Source organism: Mesoplodon bidens, assembly GCF_964165515.1.
Source record: "Mesoplodon bidens genome assembly, chromosome: 1".
NCBI lineage: Eukaryota > Metazoa > Chordata > Mammalia > Artiodactyla > Ziphiidae > Mesoplodon > Mesoplodon bidens.
In genome coordinates, this window is record NC_138176.1 from 76,565,498 (window position 1) to 76,589,194 (window position 23,697).

The 23,697-nt window shown below is 34.8% G+C and overlaps 1 protein-coding gene across 4 annotated transcripts in view; it reads left to right on the top strand.

Annotated features, from left to right (window-relative positions):
- The window catches only part of SEC24B (SEC24 homolog B, COPII coat complex component), a 92,758-nt gene that overhangs the window by 62,835 nt on the left and 6,226 nt on the right, over positions 1-23,697 (top strand). For 2 of the 4 annotated variants that reach the window (XM_081225487.1, XM_081225489.1), the window contains 16 exons: positions 1,429-1,613; positions 4,317-4,419; positions 6,666-6,792; positions 7,493-7,602; positions 8,691-8,803; positions 10,069-10,187; positions 10,550-10,605; positions 10,851-11,057; positions 12,925-13,048; positions 13,456-13,614; positions 14,411-14,584; positions 15,468-15,578; positions 17,142-17,317; positions 17,907-18,044; positions 19,284-19,388; positions 20,516-20,608. In XM_081225487.1, coding sequence (XP_081081613.1) covers positions 1,429-1,613; positions 4,317-4,419; positions 6,666-6,792; positions 7,493-7,602; positions 8,691-8,803; positions 10,069-10,187; positions 10,550-10,605; positions 10,851-11,057; positions 12,925-13,048; positions 13,456-13,614; positions 14,411-14,584; positions 15,468-15,578; positions 17,142-17,317; positions 17,907-18,044; positions 19,284-19,388; positions 20,516-20,608 — 2,100 coding nt within the window. The remainder of the gene's footprint in view (positions 1-1,428; positions 1,614-4,316; positions 4,420-6,665; positions 6,793-7,492; positions 7,603-8,690; positions 8,804-10,068; positions 10,188-10,549; positions 10,606-10,850; positions 11,058-12,924; positions 13,049-13,455; positions 13,615-14,410; positions 14,585-15,467; positions 15,579-17,141; positions 17,318-17,906; positions 18,045-19,283; positions 19,389-20,515; positions 20,609-23,697) is intronic. The other 2 variants (XM_081225488.1, XM_081225490.1) reach the window with 1 other exon arrangement.

A 23,697-nucleotide genomic window follows, 5' to 3' on the forward strand; every position in this document is an offset into this window, starting at 1 on the left:
CCAGGACTTTTTTTTTTTAGGTGAAAAAACGGGTCATATTTAGAGCAGTGTATATATTAGTTTATATTTGTAGATACAGACAATGGAAGATTAAACCAAAAACTGATAAAAATAGTTATTTGGGGGGAGGGATCAAGAGTGAAACAAGATATCTCTGAATTATTGTAAAGTTTTGACATTAGAATTAGGTAAATTTTGTTTACTCAAAAAAAGATTATTAAGTGGAAAAAAAGATGAAAAGCAATCCTTAAAAATTAAAATCAAACAAAAACAAGCAAACCAGTTTATCAAGTTGGATACATTCTGATACAGAAGAAAAGTATTCTAACTAATCTTAAAACTCAGTATTTTGTATGTTCTCAATGGGAAATAATCCAAGGACAAAAAGAACTACAAAGAAATCTTTATTTTAATAACTTTACATTTATAATAATATTAGTGTTGTCATTTTGGAACTATTTTAGTATATTGTAGGATAAAACAAATAAGTAAGGCTGTTACCATTAGGAATCAAGATTTTCAGCAAAAGAGAAGAGAGATGCAGGCATAAAATCAAAAAAGTTAAATTAAAACACCATCATCTTAAATTTGAATTGGAAATGTCAATGTGAACTGATTATTCTTTTTCTTCTATTTAAAAATGTATTATGTTTTCTATCTCTACGTATTGTAGAAGTCTGGAAGTAATAACAGCACACTAGCAGTGAACACCCTTATTATCCAGATTATGGTCTCTAGATACCATCCCTACTTAAAAGGAACCAAGAATCTTTTTTGGATAAGTGATTGATTTGAAGTCTGAAGGAGGAATGGTACAAAATGTCATTCCAGAAAGCAAGGAAGCTAACAGAGGCAGTGGGTTCATATCAAAAGGACACTGGGGTCAGCTTTAAGGGGATCTCACTGGCCAAAGATTGGGTAGTTTGGCCATCAAAGTGAATACTAACTAATTCATTAAGTCACTTTGAGTTAATAAAAGGCATGAATTCAGAATGATACTAAAAATATAAAGGGAAGCAAAAAATAAGCAAAGCAGAACTCATTGAACATCATTGTCATTTCTACGGCATCAACTCATTCTGAAAATTGAAAAAACTTTAAAAACAAGCATTTACCCTGCTTTTCCAGTATGAAAGATATTCAGAGAAACCAAATTCTTGATGTTGAAAAAAGCATTATTTAAATTTTATTGTGGAGTTTAATCATGCAAATAAGGTTTAAATTTATTCAGCATTTTTGCTTTGAGTTTTTTCAAGAGTGCTTTAAACTGAGCTGTCCTATTAAGTTATTTTACTGTTACAAAGCCAGATTTAAATTTTTTTTAATCTTCTTGCCTTTCTGTATGTTAACATCCTATATATAGGATAATAAATTTTATTCATGTTTGTTAACATTGTTCTTTTGTTTTGCTTTGAAATGCCTTTTCAGCAGTATCCTGGTATGAACCAGCTGTCCTCCAGTCTGGGAGGATTGAGTCTTCAGAGTTCTTCACAACCAGAAAGTTTGAGACCTGTAAACCTTACTCAGGAGAGAAATATTTTACCCATGACTCCTGTGTGGGCTCCTGTACCTAACTTGAATTTAGACCTCAAAAAATTAAACTGTAGCCCAGAGTAAGTATTTAATTTATAATCTTTAGTAAGTAAAACCTTGTCAAAAACGTTGTATGACTTTCAAAAATAGTAAAAGTACTATGGTATTAATTCCTTGATTGGAAGTTTTGTTAATGTGAACTCTTGTAAATTAGTTTGTATAGAAATTCTAGATGTAAAATTCAATTTAGGTCATTGGATCCTGTCCCCATCTCTGTCGCCATCCAATCTCATTCCCTATCATCTAATGCTAGGAAATGTTTTTTCTATTTTAGTGAAGGGTTTTAGGAACCCAAATCTAACTATATTTTTTTTCTTAAATTTCTTTTTCCTCACTTTTCACCAGTAGTAACTTCTGATGTCTTTTAAATAAAGTGAAATCTTTAAAGTTTTATGCACTTCAGTCTCTGCTTGAAAAGGATACAAATGTCATTTGTGTAATCCCAACAACAGGTTTAGATAAATAATTTATCTCTGAATTTTCTTTTCCCACTCAGTGTAGAATGAGAAGACCATTGCCCCCAGGCATATTTATCCAGCCTGAATTTAGATTTGGATTTTCTTTATTGAATATGTCCTCACCTTATGGAGAAGTTTAGCTGGCAGCCTCCATCTGGTGGCCACAAACCCCTGGTGTATCGTCTGGGTGGATGAGCTCTGTTACTCACCTCATAGTGCACCCAAAACCAAAAGTTCTCTGTTATTACCTGCTTTCCTTACTTCTGTCTCATAAGAATAGGATATTCCTCTGCACCCAGACATCCTCCTGCTTGTGGAAACTCTCCTCAAAAAGTAAACAATGATGCACAGACAACATTCACAAACAACTCTGATTCACAACAACATCACAGACAGCATTTCTTCCTTGCATTAGGATTAGTGTTCTTTAGAGACCATATATATAAATATATATATATATATGGTCCCATATATAGAGAGACCATATATATATATATATATATATATATATATATTCTATATCTATATATGTATTCTTTTTTTAAAGGCAGTAGTTTTCTAGCTTTTAAAAAAACAGTTCCTCTTTTTTTCAACCAAAGTCTTATATAGATTTCCAATACAGGAAACAGAAAATGGAGGTGCTTCAAGGGTTCCACCTCTTCTACCACACCCTACCACCAGCACCCCCATCAGTGCCAAAGGCAGTGCCAAGATCATTCTATAAAAATGTATAATCATTGATTCTAGATTGAAAGTAGCTGCCTATCCTTCTGAATGTAACTTGCCATCAGGTCGATAAGTATGTGGATTATGGCCTTGTACTATGAATGGTTAGGCATCCCCCAAGTAGGTAAATATAGTCTATGTATATGTGTAAGAGATCACATAGGTAGGGAATGGTGTCTGTGTTTCTACTCAGTTATGTGTTTTCTGTGAAAATATCTCTTATCAAAACAACAAAGCAGAGTAATAGGCTTTAGAGAATAGGCTTTAGAGTTTGACAGACCTAGGTTCATACCATGGTTCCACTGATAAGTAGCTGTGAAACTGCCAATTACTCAACTTCTCAAACCTCAGTATTGTCAACTGTAAAACAGGAATAATAATTGTGCCTGCGTATTAAGATAAATCATTCAATATTTACTGAATGCCTTCTAAAAGTACCAGGCACTGTTTCTAGGTGCTGGGAATGAAACAGTAAACAAAACAAAGTTCTCAATCTCATACAACCAATATCCTATTAGGGAAGACACACTGTGAACAGTCAAACCAATGGGTGTATAATGTAAATGTAATTTCAGAGAATAACTATGAAGTAGAGAGTAGTAAGGGTGGAGGTTGACTATTTTTAATTGAAGAGTCGGGATGGGTTTTCCCAAGGAGTTATTAACATTTGAGTAGAGATCTGAATGAAATGAGAGAGCAAGATGTGACTCTTGAAAAAGAGTGTGCCAAGCTGCATGAACAGCAAATGCAGAAGTCCTGTAGCCAGAACCAACTTGGCGTGTTCAAGGAACGTCACCAGCGTGGAGTCAACCCATAACTGGATATCTCTACATACAGTCAAGCACTCCTTGAAATTCCTGTCACGGTTTCCAGTTCCTATGCTTCTTATCTCTTTGGTTGCTCCTTTATTGATTCTGTGTCTACTGACCTTAAGTTACTTACTCTATGAGAGGAATAGTGCCAGGGTGACACAAGGACAAAATGATCTCTAATCTCAAATGGAGAAGATAAAGAAAGTACACAACCAAGTAAAGCAGATCAGACTAATTGATAACACAGAAGCATAAACAGATCTCAGAGCAGAGAGGAAGAAGTCTTTCTTTCTGACTTGTGATCAAGGGTGAGGATGGTTTCACAAGAAGCTATAACTTTGATGAGTCTCATAGAAAGATTAGGAGTTCAGCAGATGAAGAATGACAGCAAAGCAGGAACAGTATCATGAAAGCTGTACTTTTTCACTCATGTTATCTACTGCCTCCTGTTCATGCCCTGATAGTCATGATGGAGTTACTGTTTGTTCCTGGATGTGTTGTACTTTTTCACCATGAAAATGTTGAGTCCTTAATTTAGGCCTTTTGACATATAAATTACATATATGCCCATTTAAAGTAATCAGGACCCTCCTAATTGTAGTTATGTAATATACCCAAATGATTTTCATGTATGCCCTTAAATGTTTAGTTATCTACAACTATCTACATCAATATTGTTTTTTATCTCTGATAGCTAACGTAGTCTGTGTTGTTTATATCTTTGCAGTTCATTTCGGTGTACTTTGACAAATATTCCACAGACACAGGCTTTACTGAATAAAGCTAAGCTTCCTTTAGGATTGTTGTTACATCCCTTCAGAGACTTAACGGTAAAGTAACATTTTAAAATATTAGTGGGTACTGACCTGTGTACTTATGTGCGAGGTATTCAGATTGTATATTTTCTTAGAATTTTTTTCATTTTCTTTCATTTGAAGTTAGAATTAATCATTTCTGTCAATTTCAATACAGCAAACATTTTCAGTCACCTGCTTTGTGACAGGCCCTAAACTAAGCACTGGTAAATACAAAGATAATTAAGTCATTGATGTTGCCCCTAAGAAATTCTTATCTAACAGGGGACAAAGATATCCCAAATAATTACAGTGCAAATAATTACAGTGCAGGAAAACTAATACATGTAACTAATCAAATTCTATGAAGTACTTAGGTGGTGAATATAGTATTGGAAGGGATTTCCTCTGGGTACAGTAGCAGACTTTTCTACAAGTAATGAGATCTGAGCTGGATTTTGAAAGGTTAGTAGTTTTAGAAGTTGGAAAGGCCGTAGAGGATAGATAAACTTTAGGAGTTCTTTTTTAAACATAAAGGAAACACCAGCAATGATATGCATTTAGGGAGGAAAACCATATGGTTGTTCCCAACTGTATTAATCAAATAACCTTTGTAATAATAAAGTTTAAATGCTTCAAGTCTATTGAATTAAAACATTACTTTTTAAAGTTTCCATAGTCTGTTGGCCTTAATACCTAGCTTGCTGGATTTTTACACATACTTCTGGTATTTCATGCAGATATGTTGAATTTAATTTAAAATTTCTAAACTTCAGAAATAACGTTTATCCAGATACATTCTATTTATACTTTAAGTTGCATTTCTCCCTCACACATTTTTATGACTGTGGTTTCCTACGTTCATCGCTACTGAGTTTCTTTTGCTCTCATTCAACCAAAAAATATTTATTGACTACCTATCATGCTGGATGCTGAGGATACAGAGGTCATTGCTTCCTCATGGAGCTTTCTTTCCTACTAGGATGTATAGAAAGGAGCAAAGTGAATAGAAAATAGAATAATTATAATATGCAACAAGTACCTTCAATTTATTCATTCAGTAAATACTATTTGATCACCTGTAATAAAATTGCAACCTTTATCTCGAAACCAAGATAGTTAATTTCCCATATACATAGGTGAAATTTTTTTTTTTTTTGGCTGCATTGGGTCTTTGTTGCTGTGCGTGGGCTTTCTCTAGTTGCGGCGACCGGGGACTACTTTTCGTTGCAGTGCGCGGGCTTCTCATTCTTCTCATTGCAGTGGCTTCTCTTGTTATGGAGCATGGTCTCTAGGCACGTGGGCTTTAGAGCGCAGGCTCAGTAGTTGTGGCGCACGGGCTTAGTTGCTCCGCGGCATGTGGGATCTTCCTGGACCAAGGCTCGAACCCATGTCCCCTGCATTAGCAGGCAGATTCTCAACCACTGCGTCACCGGGGAAGTCCCCGAAAATTTTTGTCTAAATACATATTCCATATGTGATACCTTCTGGAAGTATATACACTAAATTGGCAGCAGTGACTTCCTCTGGAATGTAGAATTCTGGATAATTTTTTATTTTCTTATTTTCAGTTAAACATATTTCCTGATTTTTTCACAAATGATATATAGTTATGTAATAAAAATTATTTTTGTGAAAAAAATTAAGTACAAAAATAAATGTTTATGTATGGATAGGGAGGGAAAAAGCCAGAAGGAAATATACTAAAATGTTATCAGGAGTTAATTCAGGGAGATAGAATAATACGTATCATATTTTCTAAATTTCTTATATTGAATATAAAGTTCCTTCCCCAAACTAAGCATAAAGAGATGTATAGTGTTTGAGGCACATGTGTTTGGTTTCTCGTGGCCACAGTCCCCAACAGGACTGTGTGGCTGTCTAACAAGCAGGGTCTTGAGAGTCTGTTACCAGGTGCAGGCAAGCAGCAAAGACAAAGGCATTTTTATATGGTGCATGTTTCTTTCTCACTCTTGTTTCTTGAGTTTAGCTGATAGCTGAGGTTATTCTATTTTCTTGGCCAACCAGGCTTTTCTTGTCTGCCAGTAACTTTCATTACATTTGGTTTGACTTTATTTTAGTGTTATTTTATAGTTTGCGACAGAAGAGGGAGAAAACTTGATAGCTGCTTGTGTTGCTTAGTGCACCACTGGATTTTATTAAAATGTTTCAATTTCAAAACACGAGTGTGGTTTCTGTTCTGTATATGGAGCAGAGCAGTGTGTGGTCCATTTTCCTCTGGAGGGCTTTTTCTGCTACAACAGCTTTATTTTATTTCCTAGCAATTACCAGTGATAACATCCAGTACCATTGTGAGGTGCCGATCTTGTCGAACATATATCAACCCTTTTGTATCCTTCATTGATCAACGTAGATGGAAATGCAATTTGTGCTATAGAGTTAATGATGGTGAGTTTCAGATTCTTAAAATAAGTGTGTTTTATATTATTTTAAACATTTTGACATTTTTGCCGTTATCTGGTCTCTCTCTCCTCATTGCTTTAAAAACTTCCATGCCACTTTTAATGGAGAGAATACAGGCTAGGGACACTTCGTTTTGGCTGGCCAAGGGAATAATTGCTAATGAGGAGAGTGACGGGGAGGGGAAAGTAAAAAGAATTCGTAAATACAGCAGTGAAGGTCATGCAGATGAGATCATGCAGACTAATTATGCTTGATCCTGACAAGTTAAGGTTGTCTTCTGTTTGTACATTTGGTTCATTCAACTCAGTGTGGATCTCTGCCAGTATGTGTGACATGTGTGCATGTGTATCTGTTGTCCCCTTTAGTCATTCTTAGGTCCTGTTAGTATAATTGCTTTTGAATCTGTGTTTCTGTCTGATTTCTTTTCCATGTCATGTGATACAAGAAATAGGGCACAAGCCTAGGAAGCAAGATTACTTGTATCCTGGTTTTCTCATCAGATTTAAGTAAATAAGTTTTTTTATCCTTCTGATTTATTTTTTTAAAGAGGGCTTAAGGCATTAGTTTTTATCATTAGATCTTCACAGAACTGTTGTAAACCTCATAAATATTGATGATAGAGGAGTTTATTTCTAGGCGTGTATATGTGTTACTAAATTTGTACTGGATTCCTAATCTTATCTAGTTCCTGAAGAATTTATGTATAATCCCCTTACCCGATCTTATGGAGAGCCTCATAAACGGCCAGAAGTTCAGAATCCAACTGTGGAGTTCATTGCTTCTTCAGATTATATGGTAACTATTCAGTGTTAAAATTAGTCATGGGATGCAATTGTATTGGTTATTTGTAATTTGCTGTTAAGTGAATTCTTGTCTAAATTTTGAAATTGTCCATAGTATGAATTTTTTGAAATAGTGCTGAAAGTTTATACTTAATAAATAGAAAGCTCTTTGTAAAGATTACTTGATCTCCTAGAATAATGCAGTTATATCACTAAGAAACCTTGGTAATGTTTCATGATGAGCACTAGCATCTACAATTTGTTGTCATTTTGATTTGATTACTTGCATGGAATGAATATAAATATTCTTTTTACCATTTTCCTTAAACAGAAAAACTCATGTTTTTGCCAAAAACTGCCATTTTCAGGCTCTTAAAGATATCACCATCTTACTGGTTCACCCAGTACAAATATCAAGATAAATGGATATTAACTTGAATCTGACTTTTCTCTTTCCACTTCATCATAAAATTCTACCTGTTTTTTAATTATACTGATTCTTCAGATCTCATTCTTCTTTTCCACTTACAAAAACAAATTCTTCGCCTAAGTTCTGCTCATTTCTTTATTATTTCTACTCATTTAAAATATCTGTATAATAACTTGCATTTCTTCTGTGTCCTCACTTCTAATCTTTGTTGTCTGCATAAATGTAAAATGTTGCTAGTGGGAAAAGGTGAATAGGGACAACTAATGTGTATGAAGTTCCTGGTGCTTGGCCCATTTCCTTCTTTATTTTTGTGATTTTTTTTATGATCCTTTGTGTCCAATTTCGCATCTGCCCACTGAACTACTATTTTCTCGTCTGTTTCCATATTAACTATATTTTCCATTTTAACTCATGGTCACTTTTACTCTCAACTTCTTCTTTACAACTTGTTATATTCCCAACTCTGTTCTGGCTCCTTAGGAATCAGTCTAATTGAAGTGGTGAAGTAAGAAGTAATCTTTAATTTTTAGCATATGACCTATATGATTCTTGATTGGCATATCATCTTTTTTTTTTTCCGATTACACTCAGTAAATATCCAGTAGTAGTTGTGATATAAAAAGAATAAATTATACGTACTAAATACGTTACATTATTTCTATTCCTTTCAGCTTCGTCCACCTCAACCAGCAGTTTACTTGTTTGTTTTAGATGTGTCTCATAATGCAGTGGAAGCTGGATATTTGACAATTTTGTGCCAGTCACTGTTAGAAAATCTAGACAAGTAAGAATTTTTTTTACTCATTGTGTGTGTGTGTGTGTGTGGTGTGTGTGTGCGTGTATGAAGTGTTTATTAGCAATTTATGGGGTTGTTTTTTATTCAATTTGATTTCATTCATTTGTCACTAAAAGAGTACATCCTGGCTACTTCAGAATAAAGATCCTGCTACTTAGATTATTATGATTTGTGACTTGATATCTGATTCTTAAAACCGTAAAAGTTTTAATACTTGGTAAGGAATTTAGATCTCATCTAACTATCCCTCTGACTTAGCAGATCTGAGCACTGGGACTCAGAAAATTCAACTTAGCCAGGGTATCAAGAGAGAAATGAGAGAAATCTAGCTGTAATTTATGCCTGAGCAAGGAGTTTTTCATAAGATAGTTTCAAATGTGCTAATGAGAGAATGAGCCAAATAAAGGGAAGGAGGGAATTGATTTTGTGCTGAATACTTCAGGAAACCAGAAACTGAACAGGCACATTAGTAAGGAGCTTTATTGTGGAAGTGGAAACAGAGTATAGCATAGGGTGCTTATACTTGGCTTTAATTCCTACCTGTGTGTCTACCAGTATTAGTCATGAAGGAAACCCGTAAATAACTTAAAAAATGAACCTTCCAAATCTCTGGAAAACAAAGTTGTTTATACATTTCTTTTTCTACTCCAACACTCATAAGAAATATGACTTAAGATTGTTAGTAAGAGTAGTTTCCTATTGCAGTGATCCTTGACATGTGTAGAGGTGTAAGGGTGGTTATATATGAATATTTTGTCAGAAGTACTAGGTTATTCCAAAAGGTTCTTCTCCCCCATCTTCCATTTGAGTTTGAGAGTCCTTGCTCTACTGAGTGCTAGCTGTAGCCACCATAATTGCATGTCACTGATCTTGGCCTGTGAATAAACTGATAACATTGAGACATTCAAGATTAAAAACATCCATAGACATTAAATGATTTGCTTTTAGATTCTGTTAGTAACTTGGAGTTTTCATATTTTTATCCTTGATTGAAGCATTTGCCCTTTTTTAAGTCTCAAGTGCTTAATTCGGACATAACTTCAGCATTGTGTGGCAATGGAAGACCCTCTGCAAAGAAATAGTTTTTAAGACTGAAGAGTTAGCTTGCTGGAAAAGTATATGAGAATATAGCCCTAGAAATAGGAGCCAGTCCAACAAAGATGAGTGACTGCGAATTCAATGGACTATGCAAAGCCAAAAAGATAACATTGGGAATGAAAAATAGTTTTTAAAATTATCATTTCTTTCTTTAGGCTTCCTGGAGATTCACGAACAAGAATAGGATTCATGACCTTTGATAGCACTATTCATTTCTACAATTTACAAGAAGGATTATCACAGCCTCAGATGTTGATTGTGTCTGATATAGATGGTAAGCAGTGAATAGAATAAAACTCTGTTTATTAATAAAACAGAATTTTGGAATTAAGCCTGCTTTATTTTACAGTACATCTTGTCATAATGCTATACGGATAATTTGGCCTACTTTGGTATTTGTTTTAAAATAACTTTTCCTGGAAAATACTTGATTCTAAGCTTTTTACACCCATGTGTGTGTACTTATACATGCTCGAGCACACACACACATATAATACACACAGTGTATATATATATTTAATAAAGCAATATTATGGTACCCGTTACATGTATGGCCTTAGAAAAACTAAGATTTTTTAATTCAGAATTCTTTTGGCTTGATTTATCATTTGGTTAAAATATATGTTTTCCCTATAGATGTTTTCCTACCTACACCGGATAGCTTACTGGTGAATCTGTATGAAAGTAAAGAGGTGAGATTGATTTTTTTCTTAAAGTATTAAAGTATTTCTCTTAATTCAACTGATTACTAAAATGCTGAACATGTGTTTACTTGGTGTATATTAACATTGCAGTAGACAATGTAGGTAGATATCTGTTGACTACTCACTTTACAGTCCTCCAAAATGTAGTGGCACGTACTATACTCTGGAATATTTTAAAGAAGAACATTGCTTTGCCTTCTCAGTAATTCAATTTTTAATCTTTGTTTTCCCAGCTTATAAAAGACTTATTGAATGCATTACCAAATATGTTCACCAATACAAGAGAAACACACAGTGCCCTGGGTCCTGCGCTCCAGGCTGCCTTTAAATTAATGTCTCCAACAGGTGGCCGTGTGTCTGTATTTCAGACACAGTTACCTTCCTTGGGGGCAGGACTTCTGCAGTCCAGAGAAGATCCTAATCAGAGATCAAGCACAAAGGTATTTTATATTAGTTTCTCTGTCATATTTAAGATCATGTCTTCTACCTCTATAGACTGTGTAATTATTTGTTATTCTATTTTTCTACTTCATTGATAGTAAAAAAAAAAAAAGAAAACTGGTAAGAGAGTTTAATTCAATTATTGTTTTGTTTTTGTGTTACAGTGTGTTCTTTTTATTACTTTGTTTACAAGTCATAGAAATTTAGAAATTATCTACTCTAACCCTTTTATTTTACAAATGAGGAAACAGATTAAATGGTCTTGCCAAAAGTTATTAAGTATTTAATGGTAAAGGTGTGACTTGATTTTCTGACTCCACTGTTCTTTTCTATTTCACAAGTGATTATACTTACTAAATCTGAGATATTATAATTTAACATGCACATACTAATAAAGTTTTTTATTATAAAGGTAATATAAATCATTGTATAAAACTTGGAAAGTGGAAACAAATATAAGTCAATTATCTCACTGTCAAGATAATAGCATTTAGTTATACAAATACAAATAAGCATAACTAGGTATCATACATTATTCTATATTTTTTAAATGACTTTTTTCATTGAAGAGTACATAGCATTTTCTGAGGTCCCTAAAAATTCTCCTAAAAAAATTTTTTTAGTAAATGTGAAAAACTCGATTTAATTAATTGCCTGCTAGCTGTTGAATAGTTGTTGCCAGTGTTTTCACTATTAAAAAAAAAGAATATGAGGCTGAATATTACTAGGGTTTTACATGAAGATTTGGTCAGGGTAATCCCTATTTCAAATAATAAATGAACTGGGACAATCATTTTTGTTCTGTACATAAGTTTTGTCTGACCTCAACTTACATATGTATGAAAATGCCATTACAACTAGTTATGAGTATGAATTAAACATGTTTAATAGTGTTATAAATCTTTAGCCACGTATTCGTTTTTTCCATAAGATAAATTCCTAAAAGTGAAATTATTGGATCAATGAGTATAAACTGTATTTAAATTATTATTGTATTCTACTTACTGGGGGTTTTATCAACCTGTACTCTTAAGGACTCATCTTCTAGCCACCATTAAGTATTGTTGCTTTTTTATTCTTTACCAATTTGCTAAAGAAGAATAGCACTATATTGTAATCCATTACAAAATACTGAGGTGTTTTGAACAGAGCAAAGTGTTTACTGATTCTCTGATACAGTTTGAGGGGTTTTTTTCTCATTTAACTTCCAGAAATGTTCTTTATCTGCCTGGGACTCAAAAGCTTAAGTATCTCTTCCATTTTAAACTCTGATATAATAGTCATACACTATAGTTAAGAAGATTGAAACATTTTGTTGTGCAATGTAGCATAGTAATTAAGAACTTGGAGCCCAGCTCTTGCATTCTTAACTGTTCTCCAGTGCCACATCCTCACCTCAAGTGTCTTCATACCAACAGGAAAAACTTTCCTTAATCTGTTATTCTCTCATGTTGTTATGTAACAGTATACGTACAGTAATGGGTAACAGCACTCACTCTGGAGCCAGACTTCTTGGGTTTATTATATTCCATCATCTACCACTGAATGACAATGTAATTGGTCAAGTTACATAATCATTTTTTTGGCCTCAGTTCTCTCCTCTGTAAAATGTTGGTAACTCTATGAGATATATGTTATTATGAGGGTTAAATAATTTATATAAAACATCTGTGCTGGCACATAAGTGCTTTATAAATGTTAGTGATTGTTATTATCCTCATAGGAAATTTGTGCCAACTACCTAGACATTTAAGAACTCCTTCGTTTGATAGGGGGACAGAGGATATCCTCTTCCTTATTTTAACAGACAGAAATATATGCATAATTCAAGGTTTCTGGCTCTTACTTTATGACCTGTTGACTTAGGTTGTACAGCATCTTGGCCCTGCAACTGATTTTTATAAGAAACTTGCTTTAGATTGCTCAGGGCAGCAGACTGCAGTGGATCTGTTCCTTTTAAGTTCACAGTACTCTGATCTCGCTTCTCTAGGTAAGGAGATATCATTGTGTTTATCTGTTTACATAAACATTTTTAGCATATAATTAAATCTAAACTCTTTACTAAGACTTCTCAATAGTTTGGGGAGAAAGATGTGAATTAGATAATGTATATGAAAATTAACCGTAAACTTTAAAGCACTATACACATATAAAATGCTATTATGGGTTGTTGTTTTTTTCAAATACAATTCCTTTACCATTCTGCTCAACAGTAAGTTTATTATATATTTTACAAATGTCTATGTTTCTCAGATATATATATTATCCCCATTTTGACCACTTTAGTTTTTTTTCACTACGAGTTAGATTTTTTCATAATACAGAATGTGCACTGCTATTGGACAAGTAGAATATTATTGTTTCTGTAGCTAATACTACTTATATTTCTCTCTAAAGCTTGCATGTCCAAGTATTCTGCAGGGTGCATCTATTATTACCCATCTTTCCACTATACTCACAATCCTTCACAAGCAGAAAAGTTACAAAAAGATCTAAAACGATATCTCACAAGAAAAATTGGATTTGAAGCTGTTATGAGAATAAGGTGTACTAAAGGTATGAAATTATGTAAATTATACTTTATATTATATACTTTTGTCAAAATTAATAAGCATTCATATACTGATGACCTTTGACTACCTATAATAATCATAAAGGATTTTCTGCTTGATCCAGTTAGCTGTACCCTGTTTTAAATATAGTTATTAAATAATTGCCCAATTTTTTAAGCAATTTGAATAAGTGGGCAAAGGTAATGTTTTACTTTATTAGAAAGAACCCAAGAGAAAGTCCACATTGGAGGTGATTTCAGAAGAACTTGAGGAATAGGGAAGATCTTCAGTGAAAATCATCAGATTAATAGTCTTTGCCTTCCTAATCATTCAAATGGTCTTCAATTTACATTATCTCTTTTGTGTGAATGTTTGCTGGAGGGATTCTCATCCCTTATTTTAATTCTTAAGTAAGTTGTATAGTAACCTTAATTTGTTTAATTTTGTACGTTAGGTCTTTTTCGTCTGACTTCAAATTACCTATAGGAAATTTTGTCTGACTTCAAATTTTGTCTGACTTCAAATTTTGTCTGACTTTAAATTTTGTCTGACTTCAAATTACCTATAGGAAAATATTATAAGATCATCAATACAAGTTAAATGTGTAGCCTCCTTTTATATAACCTGCATTGGTGTTTTTGAATTGGTATTTTAGAACCTCCACCAACAATCCAGTACTACTCCCCAGTTATCCTTTTAATTCAAAATCAGAGATATTTTTTATTTTAAAAAGTAGCTTTAGCCTGAGGTAAAGATACTAGTATTACGTCATCTTTTATAACAAGTTTTCTCTTCTGTAGGTCTTTCGATGCACACTTTTCATGGAAACTTCTTTGTCCGTTCCACTGATTTGTTATCCCTCGCCAACATCAATCCTGATGCTGGATTTGCAGTACAGCTGTCAATTGAAGAAAGTTTGACGGATACTTCCTTAGTGTGCTTTCAGACAGCCCTGTTATATACATCAAGCAAGGGTAATGTTAACAGAAATGAAATGTAACCTGCAACAGTAATTCTCCCCTCCTTTCACGTGCTGGGAGAATAGGGAGAAAGAATGAACACCAGTGGGAGGGGATATGGAAACATATGTATATGTATAACTGATTCATTTTGTTATAAAGCAGAAACTAACACACCGTTGTTAAGCAATTATACTCCAATAAAGATGTAAAAAAAAAAGAATTTGTGAACTAAGTTGGACTAAACTTTGTAACTTTGAGACTTTAAGTGAACATGTCAGTGAAGCAGTTGGTATCAGATTTGGAATTTAGGGTAAGGGACTGGGACACTAGAGACACACACACACAAAAAGAATGAACACCAGTGGGAAGTAATGGAATTTGTATTAGTTAATCAAATATATGTTCCATTCTTTTTTTTATATTCATTTTTGAATCTTTAAAGAATATCTTTTTGACTTGTGGAAGATTTGTATTCCCAGGATCATACTACTATAATAACTCATACTAAATCTATCTGTGTCATCCTGAGTATTATTTCTATCCTCATAACATAAGAAATTCTGCATGGCACTTCAGGCCTACATTTGTTATTTCATAGTCTAAGTTTTCTGATATTTTATTATGTTGTGTATAATTTAGAATGAGTGATATTAAGATAAAACCAGAACCCAATGTTCGACTGTATACAAAATATATGTTCATAGTCTGTGTTCAGATTTGGAGAATGTTTAATTTTCTTTAAAACATGTTTATTGTAAAACTTTGTTTTTGCGTTTCAAAATCCTGTTGGTGATTTAATACAATCAAAACAGTAGCTTGAATAATATTTTGACCTGTCTGCTTTCTTTCTTGGTCTAATGTATTTTGCAATGACATGGATCCATCCTTTCATTAGGTGAGCGGAGAATTAGAGTGCACACACTTTGCTTGCCAGTGGTCAGTTCGCTAGCAGATGTATATGCAGGAGCTGATGTACAAGCTTCCATCTGCCTCCTGGCAAACATGGGTGAGTAAAAAAGTGAAGCAACAGGTGAAATATATTTTCCTGTCCTAAAAACTGAAGCCTGGGCATTTTTTTACCCTAGAAATCCCTTATTTAAAAAGTATATGTTTTACATTTTCATTTGCAACGGTGTGAATTGGACTGTTCTTACATTTCTTATTACTTCTTTAGTTTAAAAATTATGTGTGGGATTCATAATCACTAATAACTGGTAACAACTCAAATGTTTTTCAAATCGTGAATGCGTGAACAAATTATGGTACATCCGTATAATGGAATACAACTCGGCAATAAAAAGGAATGAACTGTTGATATGTGAATGGGCGTGACTCTCAAAGGCATTATGCTAAGTGAAAGAAGCTAGACTCAAAAGACAACATGCATATGATTCCATTTATATGACATTCTGGAAAAGTGAGAATTATAGGAATGAAGAATAGATAGTGATTATCAGGGTTGGTGGCAGGGGGAGGATTTCACTACAAAGGGGCAGCCACAGGGGATACTTTTAGAATGATGGATCTTGATTGTGGCAGTGATTACATGGCTATGCGTTTGACATACATATATGACACTCTGAAAGTAAATTTTACTATATGTAAGTTTAGAAAACTCCTTTGGAGAATTAGTATAACACAGTGTTTTGTTTTTAATGAATTTACCTTTTAGATGAATGTAGATGTAAAATGAACCTTGTTATTTTCCATGAAGTCCTGGAGAAAGATAACCATTATTACTCGTTTTGGGAAAAAGTTTAATAACATTTCCTAAGGATCTCAATATTTTAATTGTCATTTTTTATCTTATATTTCAAATTAATTATACTATAACTATTTTTCAATAATTGTTTTATTTTTAATATTTGGGCATTTGTATCTCTGTTTTACTAAAATATGTACCTAGAGGAAAATAAGTTCCACACTGATATCTGGCTCTTCATTGTCTATATTTAGGGAACCTGTGTTTAGTTTGACCTCTTTTTTTGTTGACCAAAGAATGCTTTGACAGAGAAGATTTTAGAGGATCATAAGGGATAATTCAGATTGCAGAACTTGCATTGTTTATGCAGAAAAGAATGATGCTTTATACACGTGACTTCTGTTTGAGTAATGAAAAGATACCCAGAGCTTTCTCAGAAGTAGATGGGTAGTACATCTTCTCTAATATATCAATAGCAATTAAGTGTTTTTAGGCTTAAAAAGATTAAAAGAAAAAGGTCCAAAACAATCTAGATTTGTTCTGATTGTCAGATTTATTCAGATTTAGTTCCAAAATTGTCTAATGAGCAGATTTTTTTTTTTTTTAATGGCTGCACTGCACGGCATACATGATCTTAGCTGCCCAGCCAGAGGTTGAACCCACACCCCCCGCAGTGGAAGTCTTAACCACTGGACTGCTAGGGAAGTGCCCAGATGCTTTTAAATTGAGGGAGCAAGTGAAATGTATTTTTCTAACCTAAAAATGGAATTTTTGTTGGTTTCTTAAAAATTGGATGTAAATCTTATCTCTTATAGTATTCATTGGCATCTAATGATTAAATTCTTTTTCATTTTGGTTGCTTTATAGCTGTGGATCGATCAATTTCATCAAGTCTATCAGATGCAAGAGATGCCTTAGTGAACGCTGTGGTGGATTCATTATCTGCATATGGCTCAACTGTCTCAAATTTACAGCACTCTGGGTTGATAGCACCCAGCTCCCTCAAGTTGTTCCCTCTCTATGTTTTGGCCCTTCTCAAACAGGTAGTTCTCTATATACTGTTAGATTTAATAAAGTCTTTTGAAATTCTTGATACATAGGTGAAAAATGAAACCTAGGTTTTCTGAGGGGTTTTAAACGTTTGATTAGACAGTTATGCAGCTTAGCATTGGAAGAGTTTTGAACAGGAAAAGGTGAGTGGAAAATGACGGTATACAAATACATGATGAGTATAAATACATACTGATGAGTCTCGTACAACCATATGCTCTCAGTCTAACATGTGGGAGCAGTTTGAATAATGGTGTGCGTATAGCACATTCATATTGCGTGCTCCTGGAAAGACACTTGAAGGAAAGGATCTACTGTTCATTGAACATCTTCCCAAGTCTTAGGCACCACAATAGGTGTTATATATATGTTCCCTGTTTTTCTTATGATGACAGTATAGCTTTGAGAAACTGAGTTACTTGCTCACATATCTACCTATTGAATGTCAGAGCTGAAAATTGAATCCAGGCCTGTCTGGTTTGAAGGCTGTGCTTTTTCCATGACTGATGGTATATATTTGTTTTAATATTTGTCCACTATATTTATGTTTTACTGAAAAATGTGTATCGTTTTTCCATGTAGAAAGCATTTAGAACTGGTACAAGCACACGCCTGGATGATCGTGTATATGCCATGTGTCAGATAAAATGTCAGCCACTTGTTCATCTAATGAAAATGATTCATCCCAACCTATACAGGATAGACAGACTGACAGATGAGGTATGATTTTTTTTCAATGTGTTTGAAATTTTTTAATTTAAATTTATTTGGGTGTCTTGATTCTACAGCTAAGGTAGTAATGTATTATTAGCAATTTCTTCCATCTGTTTTTCCCCTGTGGTGATAATACATTAAATAAGGACACTAACTATGGATTTGATTGGACAATAGGACTATTAGATACTGTCATAGTTACAGACTTTTCAAAAATAATTTCATATGGGAAGTAATTCACCTTGTGGGTTTGCTTACATTTACTGCAAAGGTATGCTATACAGTGGGCAGTTCCATCTATATTTTGAAGATATTGACTGTTTCTGATGTGAACAGAGTGAAACTTTGATTATATTATTGTAAACCAAATCTGGTATCCAACAGTATTTTTTTTTTTTTTTTTTTTTTTTTTTTTGTGGTATGCGGGCCTCTCACTGTTGTGGCCTCTCCTGCTGCGGAGCACAGGCTCCTGACGCGCAGGCCCAGCAGCCATGGCTCATGGGCCCAGCTGCTCCGCGGCATGTGGGATCCTCCCGGACCGGGGCACGAACCCGTGTCCCCTGCATCGGCAGGCAGACTCTCAACCACTGCGCCACCAGGGAAGCCCCAACAGTATTTTTAATATGCAAACATGTAACGTCTTTTTTCTTCCTTGTGTTAAAACTCTGCTAGTTGGAATCGTCTCTGTATTTTGTTACTAGAGGAATGTAAAAAAGTCCTTTGCAGCAGATTTAGTAGTCATACTTTTAACATATCCTGATCCCAGAAGGGAAGGAAATGGACAGGTCATTTTACATATTCATGTTTTTATCTTTTAAATTTAAATACATTCAAGAATCTTTTAATTTAAATACATCTGAGCATCTTGATTCTACAGCCAAGGTGGTAATGTATTATCAGTATAGTTGACCCTTGAACAATGAGGGGGTTAGGGGCACCAACCCCTGTGCAATTGAAAATCTGTGTGTAACTTTATAGTCAGACCTCTGTGTCCTCTGTTCCATATTCAACCAACTGCAGATCATGTCGTACTGTAGTATTTATTTATTTATTGATAAGAACTGCATATAGGTGGACCCATGTAGTTCAAACCCATGTTGTTCAAAGGTCAACTGTATTTTTTTGCATCCTACAAAATTCTCAAGTATCATTTTTCAGTATTTCATAAAGAACTAGGGGCCATTAGCTTCCAGCCTGTAATAATAGTAATGTAAGTACATTCACATTCCATCTTTTTCTTTTCAGGGTGCAATACACGTTAATGACAGGGTGGTACCTCAGCCGCCTCTTCAAAAATTGTCTGCAGAGAAACTGACACGAGACGGTGCTTTCCTTATGGACTGTGGCTCTGTAAGCACCCACTACTGACAAAAGCTTAACACTTCCAGCTGGCAAAAGGAGAAACACTTACAGGGTCCAGCTCTGTTATCACAGATCAGGCAATGAAAGGTGGATTAGGAACTCAAAGGCAGTAAATTGGTAACTGGCACAGGTGGTCAATTTATTTAAGAGAAGTAAAGAGATAAATTCCTGTCTTCAACGATTTTACCATCAAGAATCATAAAATTCAAAGGGACCTCAAGAATTTAGTTAAGCTTCACCCATTGTCTGAAATGCCATTAATAATTAGGAGTTCAGGAGAGGTCACTGGACAGGGTGGTGGTGAAGGGTGTCAGAATGGGCAGGATGGCTTCATAAATGATGCCTTGTGATCCCAGGAAAGGGATTCTGATAGCCACAGTATGGGGTGGGGCAGGAATAGGGTAGGGGTGTGAGGCATTAGTTAAAGTACAGAGGCAGTAATTGAAATGATGGAACTAGTGGGTAGGAAATAGAGAAAGTCCGTTATCCTGGTTGAAGCATTACATTCCTGTTGGGAAAAAGGTAAGGAAAGCAGTAAAATATATTTTATGAGAAGCCTTGACATTTAAGCAGAGAAGATATGAACCACTCTAGATTCCTGAATGTAGATTCCAAATGTGCCAGTTACAGGTTTCCTTTTTTACTTTCATGTTTGTTCCTACTTGATTTGAGTTAGTATACTTTGCCTCTTTTTTTTTTTTTTTTTTTATTTATTTATTTATTTATTTATTTATTTATTTATTTATTTATTTATTTATGGCTGTGTTGGGTCTTGGTTTCTGTGCGAGGGCTTTCTCTAGTTGTGGCAAGCGGGGGCCACTCTTCATCGCGGTGCGCGGGCCTCTCACTATCGCGGCCTCTCTTGTTGCGGAGCACAGGCTCCAGACGCGCAGGCTCAGTAATTGTGGCGCACGGGGCTAGCTGCTCCGCGGCATGTGGGATCTTCCCAGACCAGGGCTCGAACCCGTGTCCCCTGCATTGGCAGGCAGATTCTCAACCACTGCACCACCAGGGAAGCCCCACTTTGCCTCTTTTATGCTTGATAATTTTGAGAAAAGTAGCTATACTGGGTTTCTGATTAGGGAGTTTTAATATTTTGTTATTGTTATTTTTAGGTTTTTTACATTTGGATTGGAAAAAGCTGTGACAGTAACTTTATAGAGGATGTGCTCGGGTATCCGAATTTTGCATCAATACCACAGAAAATGGTCAGTGGATTTTGTGTACTTGTTTAAAATTTTTTGTGTGAGATGAAATTCCCTTGAGTCACATTTTAACCATTTTAAAGTGTACAGTGCATTCGTTCCTAGTATATTCACAATGTTTACAACCATTTCCAGTATCTAATTTCAGAGCATTCACCTCAAAAAGAAACCTATATCCCCCAGTTATTCCTTTCTTTTTTTTTAATTTTTGAATTTTATTTTATTTATTTTTTTATACAGCAGGTTCTTATTAGTCATCAGTTTTATACACATCAGTGTATGCATGTCAATCCCAATCGCCCAATTCATCCCACCACCACCACCACCCCCCCGCCGCTTCCCCACTTGGTGTCCATACGATTGTTCTCTACATCTGTGTCTCAACTTCTGCCCTGCAAACTGGTTCATCTGTACCATTTTTCTAGATTCCACATACATGCATTAATATACAATATTTGTTTTTCTCTTTCTGACTTACTTCACTCTGTATGACAGTCTCTAGATCCATCCACGTCTCTACAAATGAACACAATTTCGTTCTTATGGCTGAGTAGTATTCCATGGTATATATGTACCACATCTTCTTTATCCATTCATCTGTCAGTGGACACTTAGGTTGCTTCCATGTCCTGGCTATTGTAAATAGTGCTGCAGTGAACATTGGGGTGCGTGTGTCTTTTTGAATTATGGTTTTCTCTGGGTATATGCCCAGTAGTGGGATTGCTGGATCATATGGTAAGTCTCTTTTTAGTTTTTTAAGGAATCTCCATACTGTTCTCCATACTGTCTGTATCAATTTACATTCCCACCAACAGTGCAAGAGGGTTCCCTTTTCTCCACACCCTCTCCAGCATTTGTTGTTTGTAGATTTTCTGAAGATACCCATTCTAACTGGTGTGAGGTGATACCTCACTGTAGTTTTGATTTGCATTTCTCTAATAATTAGTGATGTTGAGCAGCTTTTCACGTACTTCTTGGCCGTCTGTATGTCTTCTTTGGAGAAATGTCTATTTAGGTCTTCTGCCCATTTTTGTATTAGGTTGTTTGTTTTTTTAATATTGAGCTACATGAGCTGTTTATATATTTTGGAGATTAATCCTTTGTCTCTTGATTCGTTTGCAAATATTTTCTCCCATTCTGAGGGTTGTCTTTTCATCTTCTTTATGGTTTCCTTTGCTGTGCAAAAGCTTTTAAGCTTCATTAGGTGCCATTTGTTTCTTTTTGTTTTTATTTCCATTTCTCTAGGAGGTGGATCAAAAAAGTTCTTGCTGTGATTTATGTCATAGAGTGTTCTTCCTATGTTTTCCTCTAAGAGTTTTATAGTGTCCGGTCTTAATGTTGGTCTCTAGTCCATTTTGAGTTTATTTTTGTGTATGGTGTTAGGGAGTGTTCTAATTTCATTCTTTTACATGTAGCTGTTCAGTTTTCCCAGCACCACTAATTGAAGAGACTGTCTTTTCTCCATGGTATATCCTTGCCTCCTGTGTCATAGATTAGTTGTCCATAGGTGTGTGGGTTTCTCTCTGGGCTTTCTATCTTGTTCCATTGATCTATGTTTCTGTTTTTGTGCCAGTACCATATTGTCGTGATTACTGTAGCTTTGTAGTATAGTCTGAAGTCAGGGAGCCTGATTCCTCCAGCACCATTTTTTTCCCTCAAGACTACTTTGGCTCTTCGGGGTCTTTTGTGTCTCCATACAAATTTTAAGATTTTTTTTTCTAGTCCCATATAAAATACCACTGGTACTTTGATAGGGATTGCATAGATTCTGTAGATTACTTTGGGTAGTATAGTCATTTTCACAATATTGATTCTTCCAATCCAAGAACATGGTATATCTCTCCACCTGTTGGTATCATCTTTAATTTTTTTCATCAGTGTCTTATAGTTTTCTGCGTACAAGTCTTTTGTCTCCCTAGGTAGTTTTATTCCTAGGTATTTTATTCTTTCTGTTGCAATGGTAAATGGGAGTGTTTCCTTAATTTCTCTTTCAGATTTTTCATCATTAGTGTATAGGAATGCAAGAGATTTCTGTGCATTAATCTTGTATCCTGCAACTTTACCAAATTCATTGATTAGCTGTAGTAGTTTTCTGGTGGCATCTTTAGGATTTTCTGTGTATAGTATCATGTCATCTGCAAACAGTGACAGTTTTACTTCTTCTTTTCCAATTTTTATTCTTTTTATTTCTTTTTCTTCTCTGATCACCGTGGCTAGGACTTCCAAAACTATGTTGAATACTAGTGGTGAGAGTGGACAGCCTTGTCTTGTTCCTGATCTTAGAGGAAATGCTTTCAGTTTTTCACCATTGAGAATGATGTTTGCTGTGGGTTTGTCGTATATGGCCTTTATTATGTTGAGGTAGGTTCCCTCTCTGCCCAGTTTCTGAAGAGTTTTTATCATAAATCGGTGTTGAATTGTGTCGAAAGCTTTTTCTGCATCTGTTGAGATGATCATATGGTTTTTATTCTTCAATTTGTTAATATGGAGTATCACATTGATTGATTTATGTATATAGAAGAATCCTTGCATCCCTGGAATAAATCCCACTTGATCATGGTGTATGGTCCTTTTAATGTGTTGTTGGATTCTGTTTACTACTATTTTGTTGAGGATTTTTGCATCTATAATCATCAGCGATATTGGTCTATAATTTTCTTTTTTGTAGTATCTTTGTCTGCTTTTGGTATCAGGGTGATGGTGGCCTCATAGAATGTGTTTGGGAGTGTTCCTTCCTCTGGAATTTTTTGGAAGAGTTTGAGAAGGATAGGTGTTAGCTCTTCTCTAAATGTTTGATAGAATTCACCTGTGAAGCCATCTGGTCCTGGACTTCTGTTTGTTGGAAGATTCTTAATCACAGTTTCAATTTCATTACTTGTGATTGGTCTGTTCATATTTTTTATTTCTTCCTGGTTCATTCTTGGAAGGTGATACCTTTCTAAGAACTTGTCCATTTCTTCCAGTTTGTCCATTTTATTGGCATAGAATTGCTTGTCGTAGTCTCTTAGGATGCTTTGTATTTCTGCGGTGTCTGTTGTAACTTCTTTTTCATTTCTAATTTTATTGATTTGAGTCCTCTCCCTCTTTTTCTT